We start from the raw sequence: 17,980 nt of genomic DNA, 5'->3' as shown, positions 1-17,980 counted from the left end.
TCGTCTCTCTCTCTCTCTCTCTCTCTCTCTCTCTCTCTCTCTCTCTCTCTCTCTCTCTCTCACTGTCTCTCTTCTCTCTCTCTCTCTCTCTCGCCCCCCTCTCACACATCTCTCAATGGCTGTCTCTCTCCCTATCTCTCTGTCTGTGTATGTCTCTCTCTATCTCTCTCCCTCCCTCCCTCTCTCTCTCTTTCTCTCTCTCTCTCTCTCTCTCTCTCTCTCTCTCTCTCTCTCTCTCTCTCTCTCTCGCCCCCCTCTCACATATATCAATGACTGTCTGTCTCTCTCCCTATCTGTGCGTGTGTGTGTGTCTCTCTATCTCTCTCCCTCGCCCCCCCCCCCCCCTCTCACACATCTCTCAATGACTGTCTCTCCCTGTCTGTGTGCGTGTGTGTGTGTGTGCGTGTGTCTCTCTCACACACACACACAATCTCTCAATGACTGTCTGTCTGTCTGTCTGTCTGTCTCTGTCTTTGTCTCTCTCTCTCTCTCTCTCTCTCTCTCTCTCTCTCTCTCTCTCACTGTCTCTCTTCCTCTCTCTCTCTCACTCTCTCTCTCTCTCTCTCTCTCTCTCGCCCCCCTCTCACACATCTCTCAATGGCTGTCTCTCTCCCTATCTCTCTGTCTGTGTATGTCTCTCTCTATCTCTTTCCCTCCCTCTCTCTCTCTCTCTCTCTCTCTCTCTCTCTCTCTCTCTCTCTCTCTCTCTCGCCCCCCTCTCACATATATCAATGACTGTCTGTCTCTCTCCCTATCTGTGCGTGTGTGTGTGTCTCTCTATCTCTCTCCCTCGCCCCCCCCCCCACCCCTCTCACACATCTCTCAATGACTGTCTCTCTCTGTCTGTGTGCGTGTGTGTGTGTGTGCGTGTCTCTCACACACACACACAATCTCTCAATGACTGTCTGTCTGTCTGTCTCTGTGTCTCTCTCTCTCTCTCTCTCTCTCTCTCTCTCTCTCTCTCTCTCCCCCCCCCCCCCCCCCCCCCGACACATTATATTCGACACTGATTATTCGTATGTGCTGTGTTACATTAAACCAATATTCCTTCTTGTTTTGTTATCCTTTCAGAGGTATGGAGTTACGGATGTCGCGCTACAAGCTGGTGTTGCTGTTCTTTGTCTGTACGACGTCGTCGGTTATGTTTTATCTGCTGCGGGTGATGGATACTGCGTCGCTTTCGTCGAAGAAGCACGTGTTTCATACGAGACGACCCGATCGTCGGAGACTCGACGTCATCACTTTGCGACCTAATCAAACGACGCTAAAAATACATTTGAATGAATTGGTTAGTTCGTACGGAGACGAGGAGGACGGCAGTGACGACAACTACAGCATAGTATTCGATAAGAAACCCGATGAAATAAAATGGATGCGAGGGATGGTCAAAGGCTGGAAAGCGGTCGATTTCCATGACGTCGACCAAAATGAAAATACAGATTCGAAATTGCGAAAGGAAACGAAAACGGAACGACTTGCGGAGGATAATACAAACATATGGGGAAAAACTGTGATTAGGACGAAACAAGTGAAATTGAAAAACAACGAAAATAACAAGGATTTAATTTTTCCAGAACCATTGAAAGATAAATATTTGATATACATTTGTGACGGTACAGTGAGCTGTGGAGGGTGGGGGGACAGACAGAGGGGTATGATCGGCGCGTTCTTGCTGGCAGTTGTCACCAGGAGGCGCTTTGGTATCAAAATGACGTCACCGTGCGAACTAGAAAATTTTTATGAGCCAAATTTGGTGAATTGGACAATTTCAGACAGTATTTTTAATGATCGTTACGCCACTTATATTAATTCAATTGACGATTCAGATTTTAGATTCTCCCTCCAGCATTTAGATTTCAATGAGAAGTTTCCACAAAATGTTGTGTTTATAAGAAATAATGTTGATTTTGTGCCCGCGCTGTGGAAGAATCTAAAATACCGAAAACATCTTCCTAATTGGGCCCAAGTGCATTATCGTTCTGCTAGATTTTCAAAAGCATGGAAAATTCTTTTTAAACCATCATGGCGGATTCAACAAAAATACGATGACGTCATGTCACAATTTGACCAATCGATGGCAAGGAAATTGGTTTGTGCACACATTAGGATTGGTAAAAATCCCACAATTCCGGAGGATCAAAACCAGCGAAACCCTATCCCCAGCGTTTATATTGTGTGGCACTTCCTGAGCAAATATATTAAAACGCCGAACACTCGTGTCTTTATCGCCACCGACGCTGAACAGGTGCGCGAGATGGCAAAGGAGGAATTTAACGCAGACCTTCTTACGGTTGGCGGGATCATCCGCCATATTGATCGGCAAAGAAACCTAAGTGACGCGTGTGACGGTTTTGAAACTGCGCTCCTGGAGCAAAAAGTCCTCATAGACTGTGACGTGCTCGTGACAAGTGAAAGCGGGTTCAGTATTTTGGCAGCAGATATCAGAAATTCTAATAAGGAACTCTACAGACTGGAGGACGGTCACATTACCCCATATAAAATGATTTAAAGTATTTCTCATTGGCTGGGTAAAAAGTGGTGTGTCACGAAAATGTTGGGGTGGAGGCACAGTTACTCAAAATAAAATTCATTAAACTATGTTTTGTTTAACGACTCCACTAGAGCACATTGGTTAATTAATCATCGGCTATTGGATTTCAAACATTTGGTAATTCTGTCATAGAAAGAACCACACTTTCTGTTTCCCTTCGGGCCACATTTTTCCATTAGCAACAAAGGATCTTTTATATGCACTTTCCCACAGACAGGGAAGCACATACCATGGCCTTTGACCAGTTGTGGTGCACTGGTTGGAACTAGAAAAACTCAATCAGTTAAATGGATCCACCGAGGTGGTTCGATCCTGAGATGCAAGAAACACTAAAAATACATAATACATCTTAAATAAAAATCTTGTTCTAGCCAGTGCACCACGACTGGTATATCAAAGGCCGTGGTATGTGCTATCATGTCTAAAAGATTCTTTGCTGCTAATAATTAGCGGGTTTCCTCTCTAAGACTCAGAATTACAAAATGTCTGACATCCAATAGCCGATGATTAATAACTAAATGTGCTCTAGTCGTTAAACAAAACACATTAACTTTAACTTTACAAAGCTGTCTGCCATAAAATCAGTCAAACAGCAGACTACTTGTGCGAATATATATTTCCGGGAAGATAACTGTGATCTGTGGTCATATTATATATACTACTCAAAAGAATTTAAGGGTCAAAAATTTATAACCAAATAAGTTTCAGAGTGTATTAGATTGATGATGTAAACTACACCAAATTTTTTATTTATTGTTCCATATTTACAAAAAAACACAAATAAACGTCACTGTATACAAGAAAGTCACATGACATGCTGTCAAAGTTGAAGGTTGTCAAACATGGATTTTACACATTAGAACATTCGTTTAATAGTGTGTGAATCCACCCCTGGCACGAATAGACTCGACACATCATTGCCTCATGCTGTTGATCAGACGTCTGAAGAACTCTTGGGGAATGGCCTGCCACTCTGCCATAAGAAGTTGACCCAGATCATGAAGGTTGGCCGGAGGGGCATGGTTATCCCGAACTCTCCTGCCTAATTCGTCCCAGGCGTGCTCTATTGGGGCCAAGTCAGGCGAATATGCTGGCCAATCCATCCTGGCGATACCTTGTTGTCTGAGAAAGTCCGTTACCACCCTGGCGCGGTGGGATCTGGCATTGTCATCCTGCAGAACTGCCCCGCCGCCAATCTGCTGAAGGCTTGGGAGAACCAACGGCCGGATAATCTCATTCAGATAGCGGATTCCATTCAGATTGCCATCCACCACATAGAGGGGGGTCCTGTGGTGGATAGAGATGCCGCCCCACACCATGACGCTGCCACCACCGAACCGGTAACGTTGTCTAACGTTAACGCCAGCGAAGCGCTCCCCAGGACGTCTGTAGACACGAACCCGACCGTCGATGAACTAGAGACTAAACCTGGACTCATCAGTGAACATCACTCGACCCCACTGAACACGTTGCCACCGCAGATGAAACGTGCACCAGTGACGTCTGGCCGTTCTGTGACGTGGTAGGAGTGGTGGTCGAACAGCCTGGCGACGGCAGCGTAGATTATTGGCTCTCAGACGATTGCGTATGGTTTGATCAAACACTCGAGTTCCAGTCGCAGTCCGCAGATTGTCACGTAATCGGCGTGCAGTGGTTGTGCGTTGACGTAGAGCCATATTGGTGATGTAGCGGTCCTCTCTATTTGTAGTGCTTCGGGGTCTTCCCGAACGTGGACGATTTCAAACAGAATTCGTTGCTTGGTACCGTTGCCACAGTCGGCCAACGACACTCTGACTGACACCAAGTCTCAGAGCAACATTTCTTTGCGTATTGCCATCCTGAAGCCAAGCAATAGCCCTTCCTCGATCTTCGATAGCCAGTTGAAGTCGTACCATTGTCGAATTTGGAGTGTGCACCGTACACGAACGCAAGCTCCAATTATACAGAAATTCAGCATTGGGAACATGGAATACACGTGCAAAGCGTGCAAATGAAGCGCTTTGTGAAAAAGCAAGTTATGGGCACTTAGCAGACCTTTCGCTTTCGCCCTAATTTACGTGCAAATGTAAGCATGTTTTCGCCATTAGAACTAGTCGACAGTGTCAATGACAGTGGATTTTAATTCATTTATGGGTTGCTTAGACCCACTTTCGTCAAAATGGAACAATACCATGCGTGACATTACGGTCTAGCTAATATAATTGACATTCAGAAAATAATGTCGAAAATATCGTCTGACCCTTAAATTCTTTTGAGTAGTATATACATTAAAGCAAGCCAGCCGTATTTCGCTAAACGTTTGCAAACTGTTTCGACTTGGTTCCAACTTCCTAATTGAACTATTTTATTTAAAGGGACATTCCTGATTTCTCTGCATTGTAAAATGTTTCCAATTAATAAAATATTTCTATGGTTAAACTTGCATATTAAATATATTTTCTGGTTTAGAATACCAGTGTCTGTATATTCAATGTGTTTCTGGTCGTCTTAATATTTGTTAAAAGCCCCAACTGGATTTTGTCTTCAAATAATTTTGTACATAAGAAAATTAATTTTTTTAGGAAATCTAATTAAATTTAACCTAGTACAGATATTAGAACGACCAGAAACACATTTAATATACAGCCACTAATATTTTATGCAGAAAAATATATTTGATATTTAATTACAATCGTTAAACAGTCTCTGTTAGTCGATAACATCTTAAAAATTGCAGCAAACTCAGGAATGTTCCTTTAATTTAGTTTAAAGGCAGTTTTTTCATTGCCTGGACGATTCATAATTAGAACTGAATAGGCCTATGTGTTGTTAATGTATAATAATATGTGCTCAGTGTTGTAGAAATTTTATATTTGTGTTTTTTATTTTCATTTGTGTAATACTATATATGAATATAAATGCTCAAGATACCTTCTTGCTTTTTATTCCTTCTATATTAGAATTCTTCGTAATTTTTTGCGAATTTATCGATGTATAACAGTCGCAAATTACTACACGCCGATTATCTGCTTTACGTAATGACATCCCATTTGACGTAATGACGTAATTTTCTGAGGTGTTTAATAGAGAGAGATTATTAAACGAGCTTGTATGTCGTACTGATTTTACGAAACGAGGGTCAGGATTTTTGTATTGCCCAAGCGAGAGCGAGGGTTAATACATGAATCCTGACCCTCGTTTCGTAAAACACACACGAGGGTAATATCTCTTTATTGTCCATATTATTGTTATTTTCTTTATCTGTAACAAGACCCAGCTCAAAATGTTTCAGCCACAAATAGAAGGAGACAACGAAATGACGTCATATTTCAACTGCCCAGTCTGAGCTAGAACTGGAGAAGCAACGTCATGTTATGACGTCCCTTCCCAAAATTACGTCATTACACTTGTTATTACACGTGTGCTTCGTATGATTATTATTAACTCGGTTATGTTGAACCACGCACGATGGTTTTATAGGATATTAAACAAGCTTCCATTTCGTATCATGTTTATGTCCCGAGTGAAATAATTTTCAGTTGTCACGAGCTTTAGTGAGTGACAATGAAAATTATTTCACGAGGGACATAAACATGATACGAAATGGTAGCGAGTTGAATATCCTATTTATTACCCATAATCAATCTTAATTTATATCACTCGTCTCGTTTCGTGTGCTAATTGATGAAGTCAAAAGTTTTGATTCCCAGTCTGGAGCGGCAAGACGTGTTTGTTTCGCGTGTGCACACTGCACGTGCTTTCGTGTGCTCGACTTGGGGGTCCTTCATTTCGTTGTTTTTGTCAGCGAAATGAAGTTTTGTACTGGGATGTATGCGGCCATTGGAACTGATTGAACGCTTCTCGTTTCGACAGCCTGCACCACCAGGTTGGATTCTTTTTTAGCGAGATTTCTTGCCTCCACGTCATTTCTCCGTCTGACTGTCGACTTGTTTTTTTTCGTGACTCGTTTGACGGCCATTCTGCAGAACGCCACGGTTGTTCGCGTTTAGTCTCTACATGTCCGAGCCTGTCCTAGCAGCACTGGAAGATTGACCGCTCCACTCTAAGAAGAAATAGGAAGTGGGGTCGGCCCCTACTACTCTTTTTCTAGACTTTACCTTGCTTTATAGTGATACCATCTCGTATCCTCCGGAGTCGGGCCCGTCCGCACCACTATACCAAACCATGACGACTGGACTATACCCTAGTCTGATACTCTCTCTCGTTCAGACAGATCCGGCTTCTCAAGATCTGTATTTCAGCACAGCACTACACCTTCAACGTCTATCAACTGTCAATCTAGGGGTTTTCTTGACGTGATGCAACCCATCTCGTCCCTTTAAGCTGTGCACCCAAACGGCCTTAACGAGGCCACTCGCGTGGACATATCGATCGGACTTTAAACTTTTAGATCTGCGTTCAAAAGTTTATGTCGAAATTACTTCTTTTTAAAAAAAATATTATTAAATAGTCCGATCCTCTCTTCTTTCTCTTATTTAATTTTGGGCTGTCCTAAAATGCTCCAAATTATATAAATATTCGGCCGAGCAGTCAATTCTTTTTTTATTTTTGGCTTGTAATCTTTTTATTATTTTTATTTATTCTATTAACTTTTTTACTAATTGCTGTTTTCAAAATTCTGCCCATTTTCACCCCCTCCATCCCGAGTCAGGCCACCGATCTTATCGGAGGTCGGACTCGGGATGGGCGTGTTCGAAACCCTAGTGGTATATGGGCACGTTAAACTAGTTATCATCATGATCAAAAGTGTTATGTCCCAATCAGTGTTCGCACAGGGCGTCAAAAGTCTCGAATGTTCTTGAATTTGATTTTTTCGTTCGAGTACCCTCGAATGTTCTTGAATTTGACAGGATGTTCTTGAATGTTCTTGAATCCGATTTTCACGAATTTTCATGCACGTAACTAACAATTTGTATGACAGGATAATATTTATTGGCATTTTGTCAAACAATCATTACTAATGTTTGTATGAAAAAATCGGCGAATTGTGTCAAACAAAATAGCGGAGATCCGGGAATTGATGAATTAGTGGTAGTTTGATTCAGTAGATGGCGCCACCTAATATAGGCTAATGCTACAACATTTTCTATTGGTTCGTTCAAGAGCGAATGACCAATTAGGGCCGTGTTTGCTTTTTATTTTCTACGCGACGCCATTTGGATTTTTAAAGGGACATTCCTGAGTTTTCTGCAGTGTTTAAGATGTTATCGACTAACAGAGACTTTTTAACGATTGTAATTAAATATCAAATATATTTTCCTGCATAAAATATTAGTGGCTGTATATTAAACATGTTTCTGATCGTTCTAATATTTGTATTGGATTAAATTTCGTTTTATTTCCTAAAATATATTTTTTCGTACATACGAAATTATTTGAAGACGAAATCCAGTTTGGGCTTCTTACAAATATTAAGACGACCAGAAACACATTGAATATACAGACACTGATATTCTAAACAAGAAAATATATTTAATATATAAGTTTAATCATAGAATTTATTAGTCGGAAACATATTACAATGCAGCAAACTCGGGAATGTCCGTTTTCAATCATGCCTCGCCAACATGGAACTTGCAATTTTCGGGATGAGTGGCTTGTTGATGTTGGGGAAAATATCCCCCCTGTCCCCCCCCCCCCCCTCCCCTCCCTCCCCTAACCCTAACCTTAACCCTAACCTTAACCCCAACCCCAACCCCAACCCCTAACCCTAACTAAAAATAATAATGGAGGGGACCGGGTGGATATTATACCCAATGTTGCAGTATGCAATCTTTGCAAGAATCGGGTAAGCATTGTTAATGCTGGGAAGTAGGCCTATGCTTTAGAAAGCCACGCGAAGTCAGACCTGCATTAAAAAACCCTCCTAAAATGTTCTTGAAAAAGTTCTATTCCCCCCCCCGCAAATGTTCTTGAATTTGATTTAACACTTTCTGTACGAACCCTGGTCCCAATTGGCAGTCTAGTGGGACATATCACTTTGATATGTACCAAGATATTTGTAACCATAAACAATATTTATTCCCAATTATAATGCTGGTTGGGGATTGGCCAACAGGCAAAATGCCTATATCAAGGCCTCTCCCTTTAATTTGAAAAAGTAATTCAGGTTTACACGAGATGACAGACCAAAGGTAAATTCCATGATTCCAAATCTCAAAGGCATATTCCGATGTTACACATCTATTCGCAACTGCAGGTCTACCAAGGATTATAAATAACAGTAACCTAGATTACTAGTGAGATGGAAGATGTGAATGACAAAACGTGCAACATATTAGGTTCAACCTTTACGTTAACTCTATACAGCGACTTGTAAACCGCATTATTTTCATGTAACGGCGGAAAAACACATTTAATTTAATTATTAAAGATACTGTTAAACAGTTACAACTCTCTTCTTATGCAATTTTACCACCAATTCCTGACGAAGGATTTTGGTTTGTCAAACATTGAAACATGTTACAATGTTAGTTGGGGTTTTTTTTCACCCACAAACCCATGGATGAGCAACTTGTTTTTATTTTCAAAATATAATGAACGTTTGAGTACTTTCTTTGTCCATGAAACCTGGTTTGATATCAAGATTTTTTTACGTATTACAAGAATGAATTTGAAATTGATTAATTATATATAAAAGGCCCGTAGAAACGACTGGGGGGGGGGGGGGGCACAGACGGATTGGGAGTTGGGGGAGGAGCACCGACGGATCAGGTATAAACTTTATATGAGAGATTGGTTACAATGGCAAACATTAATATGTAAAACACTCCACCAAAGGCTCACAAGTGGGGGGCATGTATAATACATGCATCATTTTCAAAGAAAGAGAATGACATGCACGTTTAGGTCTACTGAAAGTTTGCTGTTACTCTCGTCATCTATATTATTTCAATTAATGATATACACCTTTTAGCCATTTTAAAAAGGAAAGGATTGGGATATTGTTTAATTAAACCTCAGCACATTTATAACTAAAGATATTCGGAGTCTTGGTTATTTTAGTACCAGCGTCGTGGTTACCACGGAGGATTTTTTTAATTCTCCACTTTTTTTTGTTGCTGTGGACTATATTCGATTTTGACCGGCCTCAATGGCGTTGTGGTAGGCCATCGGTCTACAGGCTGGTAGGTACTGGGTTCGGATCCCAGTCGAGGCATGGGATTTTTAATCCAGATACCGACTCCAAACCCTGAGTGAGTGCTCCGCAAGGCTCAATGGGTAGGTGTAAACCACTTGCACCAACCAGTGATCCATAAATGGTTCAACAAAGGCCATGGTTTGTGCTATCCTGCCTGTGGGAAGCGCAAATAAAAGATCCCTTGCTGCTAATCGGAAGAGTAGCCCATGTAGTGGCGACAGCGGGTTTCCTCTCAAAATCTGTGTGGTCCTTAACCATATGTCTGACGCCATATAACATAAATAAAATGTGTTGAGTGCGTCGTTAAATAAAACATTTCTTTCTGGTTATTTTAGCATTTTGTCAAAAGACAAAGTGAGAGAGAAAGATGTAAAAAGAGCCAATCCCCTCCGAGAGAGGGGGGGGGAGAGGGAGAGCGACATACATGGAGGTAGTACTATACCAAATAACTTCCGGCTGGGTCAAAGTTCGAGGTGCACCGAACTTTTGATAGAGAAGTGAACACCACAAGTCCTGTGATTGGTTATAAATGTGAGTGTGTTGGTTGTAAAAAATAATAGTTTCATCTGGGTAAAATAAATGTGCAATTTTATTTCATCTAGTACCAATGTGTCAAGTAGCCTTGTGCTTGAAACATGTATGGGGTACCTGTAAAAAAAAGTACTCAAATTTTGTGCGAAACTAGGGTAGTCATAGACGCTACCCGTTATCTCAGAAACGAGCAGCTTGACCCCCATTTTTTTCTGATTCACTTTAAGTGTAAGGGGTGGTAGTATTTATATCCGTGGCGTTTATGTCGGTTGATACGTTGCAGGTAGGAGTTTTAGCCGCATATGTTACTATTGTCGTCTATGGGATTTGATTTGGTAGTATACACCCTGGAGAGGGAGAGAGGGTAGGGAGAGAGACATACATACAGAGGGGGAGATAGCGCCTCTCCTGTCAGATAAGTTACTACCATATTACAAGTATTATTAAAGCACTTTCCTATAAACAGGACAGTACATACCATTATTCCTAAAAACTCAGGAGACAGATCTACTGACTGAGTTAAATCCTTTCTCTCCCCTTCCCCATCATTTTAAAAGAAACACAACACAATGTAAATATCACAATAATTGTTTTTATTCTTATCAAATGAATTTACAAAGAATTGACAGTAAGGCTTGGTAGTCTGGCATAGTCGTCTACATCTGGCATTACGTGTCCAATACAACTTGGATAATGGGCAGCATTTGTTCTCAAAATCAGAACACTGACCCCACCCCAACCCTGACCCCATCCCCGAAAAAAACCCAACCAAAAAACACCAAAAGAAATGTACAATAACAAAAGCTCCAGGCTACTACAGAAATATTCATAACAGGATGAGCAGGTGGTGTTTGTTCTAAAAAAACAAAATAATAATAATAAAAAAATCAGTTTAACACAAGATCACATTGATTTATTTAGCTTTTGCATGACATACATTCAGAAAACCTGGGATGGGATCTTTTATATGTACTTTCCCACAGACAGGACAGCACATACCACAGCCTTTGAAATGGCTTGGATGGGGAAAAAATAATAATCAAAGAATGGGTCCACGGAGGGATTTGATTCTTTGACCAGTGTGTCCTTGAGTGGGTGCAGTCGCAGGATACTGAATGCAATGGGTCCACCATGGGGGTTCGATCCCACAACACGAGCACCTTCAGGTGAGCGCTCTACCCACTGAGCTAGATTCAGACTCGAGAATGAAAACAATTTGGCAATGAAATGATATTGTCAAAGTGGCTGTTCCACAAAAACACATACCCTGTACACAAGACATAAACACTGCTATTCTAATTTGTTTAATGCATATTATTTATTATTTATCATTAATGAACAAGTGGTGTGGGTAAGGAAAACTCTCCACCCCCCTAATATCAGTGATCATTTCTGGAACAACCATTTTTTTCAAAAAGCACATGAAGGAGGGAGAAAGGCACCCAAATTATTACTTTTATCATTTCTATTGGCAAATACGCTTTTGTTATAAATGCTTTGATTGGTTCAACCGATATCATGTGACTTTTAAATAAATGGCGTTCATAAGTCCATGCACCTCAGTTTGGCACTACATCACCCTACAAGAAATAATTTGATTGTTATTTCATAATAATGTTGTATTTAATGAAGTAAGTTATAAACTTGGAATTGTAAGACGTGACGGTTGTTTTGATGTTCATGGACTATGAACGACAGAACTGCATTACACACCGTTCACAGAGTTCATACAGGTTCTGTGGCTTGTACTTCCATGAACATCAAGATTATAACCTTCAATTCTTAAATAACAGTTATTATGCCAGACTGAACTTTAGAGCAGACTCACACTGGAATTTTCAGATATGCAGAGTATTTCCTTGAACATTATTTAAAGTGGCTAATTTATAGAACATTTTATTATCCAAATACATGTTTCAAATTTTGTAGCTACTTTGTATAAGAACGGCCATTCATCTTTAGTTCATTAGAGTTTGTCGAGATCTCAAAGAAGAATGTGTCTGCAACCATCTGCTCTCTCACCCACTCCCATCATTTCTCAACCACCTGCTCCCTCACCCACTCCCATTGTTCCTCGCCCACTCCCATCATTCCTTAACCACCTGCTCCCTCATCCATTTTCTCCCTCACCCACTCCCATCATTCCTCAATCACCTGCTCCCTCGTGCATTTGCTCCCTCTCCAACTATTGTTCCTCAACCATCTGCTCCCTACCCACTCCCATCATTCCTCATCCACTTCCTCCCTCATGCATTTGCTCCCTCTCCAACTATTGTTCCTCAACCATCTGCTCCCTCAGCCACTCCCATCATTCCTCAACCACCTGCTACCTACCCACTCCCATCATCCCTCATCCACTTGCTCCCTCTCCCACTCCTACTGTTCCTCAACCATCTGCTCCCTCACACTCCCATCATTCCTCACAACCTGCTCCCTCACCCACTCAAATTATTCCTCAACCATCTGCTCCCTGCCCACTCCCAATGTTCCTCAACCACCTGCTTGCATTATTTCTCAAACAGTGTGTATTTTCAAGAGAACCATTTTTTTATTTTAGTTAGAAGCACCATTAACAGCCTTTTCATACACTATGTACAGAATATATGATACAGATTTACATCATTCACACCATTTCTCACAATACTTGGTTTCCATGGTACATGTAGCCTACATGTGTACGTAAAAGTAGCCAAAATGACATCTAAAAAGGTTAAGTAATGCCCAAAACATTTGAAGAGTTTAGGCGCAAACCGCGATATATCCATTTTTTATTTTCAGTAAAAAATTACTTTTTAAATTGGCGTATATCGCGTTTTGATGGGGAAAAAACGGGATTTACCCAATACAATTTCATAAGGATCAATCGCGTTTTGCGGCAAATCAGCGGGCCTACAATTAGCCCTTACTGACATACAATAATGGCTAAAAAAACTATTAAAAAAAAAAAAAAATGGTTTATATCGCGTTTTGCGCCTGAACTCTTCATTTGTTTGATTCATGTCATCAACTTGTTTTGGCTTTTAGTTTGGCATATAGTAATAAATGAGTATAATAAGCTTTATAAAAAGTACAAACATCCATAAAGTCAGTATATATAATTTAACATTCTTCAATACATTGCCCTACAATGTGTTAGGTCTGTTCCTCGGTTCTTTATAGCCTACAATAAGTGGGGTGGCAGTTATAAAAGAATCAGAGGCCTAATTCACAAAGGTCTCTTAGGCTCTGCTGGACAACAAAGCATCCTCTTTGTAAGTCTTTTAGCATTGCACTGCGAGATCGCTAAGTTGCGAGAGTTAGTGAATTAGGCCCCTGTAAATTGTCTTCTTCAGGGACAAAAAGAAAACTGTTCAAACCAAAAGGGAATTTTCTGTATTTTTCTGGGGGTCAAACCCCATCTGGCTTCATACACAATAAACATAACATATCAACAGTAATTTTTTGATGATATATTTGATCAATGGTACTTTTTATTTCTTTCATCTTTTAAAACTTAAACTTAATATTTTGTCTAAAATTATGAAAAAAGACAGTTTGAGCACCACTAGAGCACATTGATTTATTAACAATCGGCTATTGGATGTCAAACATTTGGTAATTCTGACTCGTAGTCTTAGAGAGAAAACCCGCTATATTTTTCTACTGGTAACAAGGGATCTTTTATATGCACCATTCCACAGACAGGATAGCACATACCACAACTTTTGATATACCAGTCGTGGTGCACTGGCTAGAACGAGAAATAGCCCAATGGGCCCACCGACGGGGTGAAAAATAAAAGCTATTGTCTGCTCAATATAGAACTCGGGACTATTTTGGCAGAGGTCGACGGAAATAGACCGGCTTTATTTTAATGTGGAAAAGTATTGTAATAATGCAGCTAATTTTGAATTTGAATGATGTTAGTATTCCCATGACATCATTTTGAACCTCCTTACAATAATAATTACTGGGCGCATGATGTTTCCATTTTTACTACACTGAAAAATTTCAATGCAAAACTGGTACTCAATTTTTAATTTTTTTTTTAAATTACTACCGTAATGCACCTGTTGGATAAAAACCTTGTAATTTTTTTTTTTTACTATTTATGAAATACGGATCTCAAGTGAAAATATATTAAAATATGTTATACATGTATTTATTATGTATGAAGTCAAAACAACGGTATGAAAGGTGACTGTCAATCACCAACCTAAGTTGGGGGAGGGGGCAGCAATTTTCCTTTGGGGGAGGCAATTTTTCAATGTATCCATCATTCACAAAATCACATTTCTATTTAAGCCGTGCGGGAAGGATCCACTGACCTACACCAGGTGTAAAATAAGGTTGGTGCCTTCTCCCCCCTACCCCTTCCACTCCCCATCAACTGTGGAAAAGCCTCAAGTGTAAATGATTAAAAACGAGAATTCTTCGAACACTTGTATGTGTTAAGAGATGAAAGCCGTGTTAATGAGTACAGTGTGGAGCACATAACAGAAAGATCATCATGGGCACTTCACAACTATCAGCACATTGCCAAACATACAAAGCTTACGCCTTTTCACTACACACTTTCCTTCCCATTAAAGCATTCATAAAAAAAATTGATACCAGAGATATTTTTAATTATCTTTAAAAAAAAAAAACGAGAAAAAGAAAAGAGCTTATGTTGGCATTAACTTGTTCAGCCTGGCACGTTTGTATACTCATGAAGATGTTCAGTGTTAACAACCCATAATATCCTGGAAATTACTATCAAAATTTACACCTCAACACTACATCCAGGGTTTCTGCCAGAGGGTAAAACAGGTATGGCACCATATCCAAATGTATTTCATAATGGCCGTCTTCTTCACAAACAATCCATTCAACTGATTGGTTTTTTTCTTGTTTCAATCAGTGCACCACAACTGGTCAACGGCCGTGGTATGTTTTTTCCTGTCTGTGGGAAAGTGCATACAAAAGATCACTTGCTTCATTAGGAAAAATGTAGCGGGTTTCTTCTGATGACTACGAGTCAGAATTACCAAATGTTTGACATCCAATAGCTGATGATTAATTAGTCAATGTGCTCTAGTGGTATTGTTAAACAAAACAAACGTCTTCACAAACACGCACACCTCTAACAGTTAAAACTCTCTGGACACACACCCCCCCCCCCCCCCCCCCCAATCCCTGCCTGAAGGTGGTCACTTTATTAAACGGACAGGAAGAATATGACAATACATACATGTACTTTTAAGTTATTATCAGGTAAATTTAAAGCTACGTTTCCAAATGTACATTTTTCCTGTCCATTTTCTGTGAATCGGTGAATACGAAAATCTATGAATTATTGAAATAATGTGTTTGCCATGTCTGTGTTTCCATGTTAAGCACGAACAGTGCTTGATCCATGTACATGAATTTAGAGTCACTTTTTGAGTGAGTGAGTGAGTATTTTTAACATGCCCATATACCACTAAGGTTTCAGGCATGTCTGTCGCGGGCCAAGTCTCTGGATAGCCAGTGGCTTGGTCCAGGACAGAATACTAAGGGATAATTTAGATTTTTAAACCAAAATTGGGACTAGGGACTTTAATAATAAAAATAAATAACAATATAACCCTTTTTTAGCAAATATTTTCACAGATAACGGATCATGCAAGGTCAGAATCCCACAAGAAATGCTGTCGTCCAGAAAAAAGCATCGTCATCAATATGGGTAAGAAGTCTAAACTGACCGATGTCCTTACCGTTAATTAATTTATGTTATTCCGTCTTCACGGATGGGTATACATGGATGGGTATGGAAACGATCAAAACAGACACGAATTCGCAGCTTCATGCAATATGCACATGAAAAACATACATATGGAAATGTAGCTTTAATTAATTTTATAGTTATACTATTTACTAAACCACAACTTCACATATTAAATCTATAGTTATTAATTTTATAGTAAAACAAAGACAAAATATAATTTCTTTGGCTAAATATTTGGAGTCCATATAAAGTGCATGTAGTTATTTCAAGCCCAAAACCTGATGGTTGTGTGCTTGTGTTTCTGTGTGTGTGTGCATGTGCATGCGTGCATGTGTCTATGTCTGTCCACGGTGCACCTTTGTGTGTGATGGTGTTTTCATTCACACCCACATACCCAAAAGATAAGATCCATTTCATAGAAAATTATGAAATTTCAAAGACCTCTCCCGAAAGCCTGACACTTTAATTTATTTTTTCAATTAATTTTTAGCAAAAGCACCTTATTCAGGGAGCAGACACAACCCACCGTAACAGATCCTGAATACAGGCCTTAGCTAACAACCCACCGTAACAGCTCCTGAATACAGGTCATAGCTAACATTTCTTCTGGACTAGCAAAACAAAACAAATAAAGGACACTGATAACACAACCCAAATTACAGAATGAGGGTCACATTATCAACAACATACTGAGCAACTGAAATGACAAAATGAAAGTGCCACATACGGTCATGTACGACTAAATGACAAAATGAAAGTGCCACATACGGTAGTGTACAACTGTAACTGACAAAATGAAAGTAACACATACGGTAGTGTATGACTGTAACTGACAAAATGAAAGTAACACATACGGTAGTGTATGACTGTAACTGACAAAATGAATGTACACATTACAGTAGTGTACAACTATAAATGACAAAATAAAAATGCCACATACGGTAGTGTACAACTGTAAACGACAAAATGAAAGTGCCACATACGGTAGTGTACAACTGTAAACGACAAAATGAAAGTGCCACATACGGTAGTGTACAACTGTAAACGACAAAATGAAAGTGCCACATACGGTAGTGTACGACCAGAAAATTGACCAGTAGACCACTTTAATGTATGTGACAATAAGCAAATTGAGTACAAGATGCAGCAAGAACATCAACAAGTCAATCAGACACAGTAGCTGTTGTTTTGTTTAGTCCGTCTGTAACCAGCTCATCTTACCACACCAGTAGAGCAGTATGCAGCAACTCCTGGCACACTTTTCACTACTAGATCCACTTTTGATAATTGAAATCACATATTGCTTGCATTTTATTGTTTAGATTATTACTTTCCGTACATCTGAGTGTTTCCGGTCATCCTGGTATTTGTAATACCATGCAATGCATTTTCTGTAATAACAAAAAAGCATGTACCTTTGAGAAGTAACCCTATAGTTGATTTATAGAGGGCATTTCCCCATTTCAACATCACAGACTTTAATTCCACTTATGTGTTAAATATTTGTATATTAACCAAACTTGGTGTCCATTTTCATGGGCTGAAACTAGGGTCTGCACCTGTAACTGTTTTTTCTTTACAACTAGTTGTACACAGCTTGTCACACCAGCCACACAGGCAATGGGTAAAGCAGACTGAAACCCACCCACCTACATTTGTAGCTGTGTCTAGTTGACTTTATTGTTGGTTTACATACTGTACATTTTCAGACTGAATGTACACACAGACACTAGGCCATTCCAGATTGAAAACCCACCCACCTAGCTATGGTTAGTTGACTTTACTGTTGGTTTATCTACTGTACATTTTCAGACTGAATGTACACACAGACACTAGGCCATTTTAGAAATAAACTACAATAAGCTTTCTAAATACATGTATATACCAAATAAATTGGTCTCAAACCAATTGTAAAGTTTGAAAATGTTAAAAATTTGTGACTCGTTTAAACACATCATAATTTTGTAAATCATCTCATGATATTTATGAATGACCAATAAATAATTTCTTGAAAAAATATTCCATTTTT

The 17,980-nt window shown here is 39.7% G+C and overlaps 1 protein-coding gene across 1 annotated transcript in view; it reads left to right on the top strand.

The window, feature by feature from the left end:
- Positions 1 to 2,699, top strand: part of LOC121373355 — a 31,713-nt gene extending 29,014 nt beyond the window's left edge. Inside the window, exon 3 of the mRNA XM_041499952.1 lies at positions 1,072 to 2,699. Coding sequence (XP_041355886.1) covers positions 1,076 to 2,509 — 1,434 coding nt within the window. The 5' untranslated portion in view covers positions 1,072 to 1,075 and the 3' untranslated portion in view covers positions 2,510 to 2,699. The remainder of the gene's footprint in view (positions 1 to 1,071) is intronic.
- Positions 2,700 to 17,980: the final 15,281 nt, after the last annotated feature.

This window comes from Gigantopelta aegis, chromosome 5 (genome assembly GCF_016097555.1).
Source record: "Gigantopelta aegis isolate Gae_Host chromosome 5, Gae_host_genome, whole genome shotgun sequence".
In the NCBI taxonomy this organism is placed as follows: domain Eukaryota; kingdom Metazoa; phylum Mollusca; class Gastropoda; order Neomphalida; family Peltospiridae; genus Gigantopelta; species Gigantopelta aegis.
This window is presented reverse-complemented; position numbering and strand designations above follow the sequence as displayed.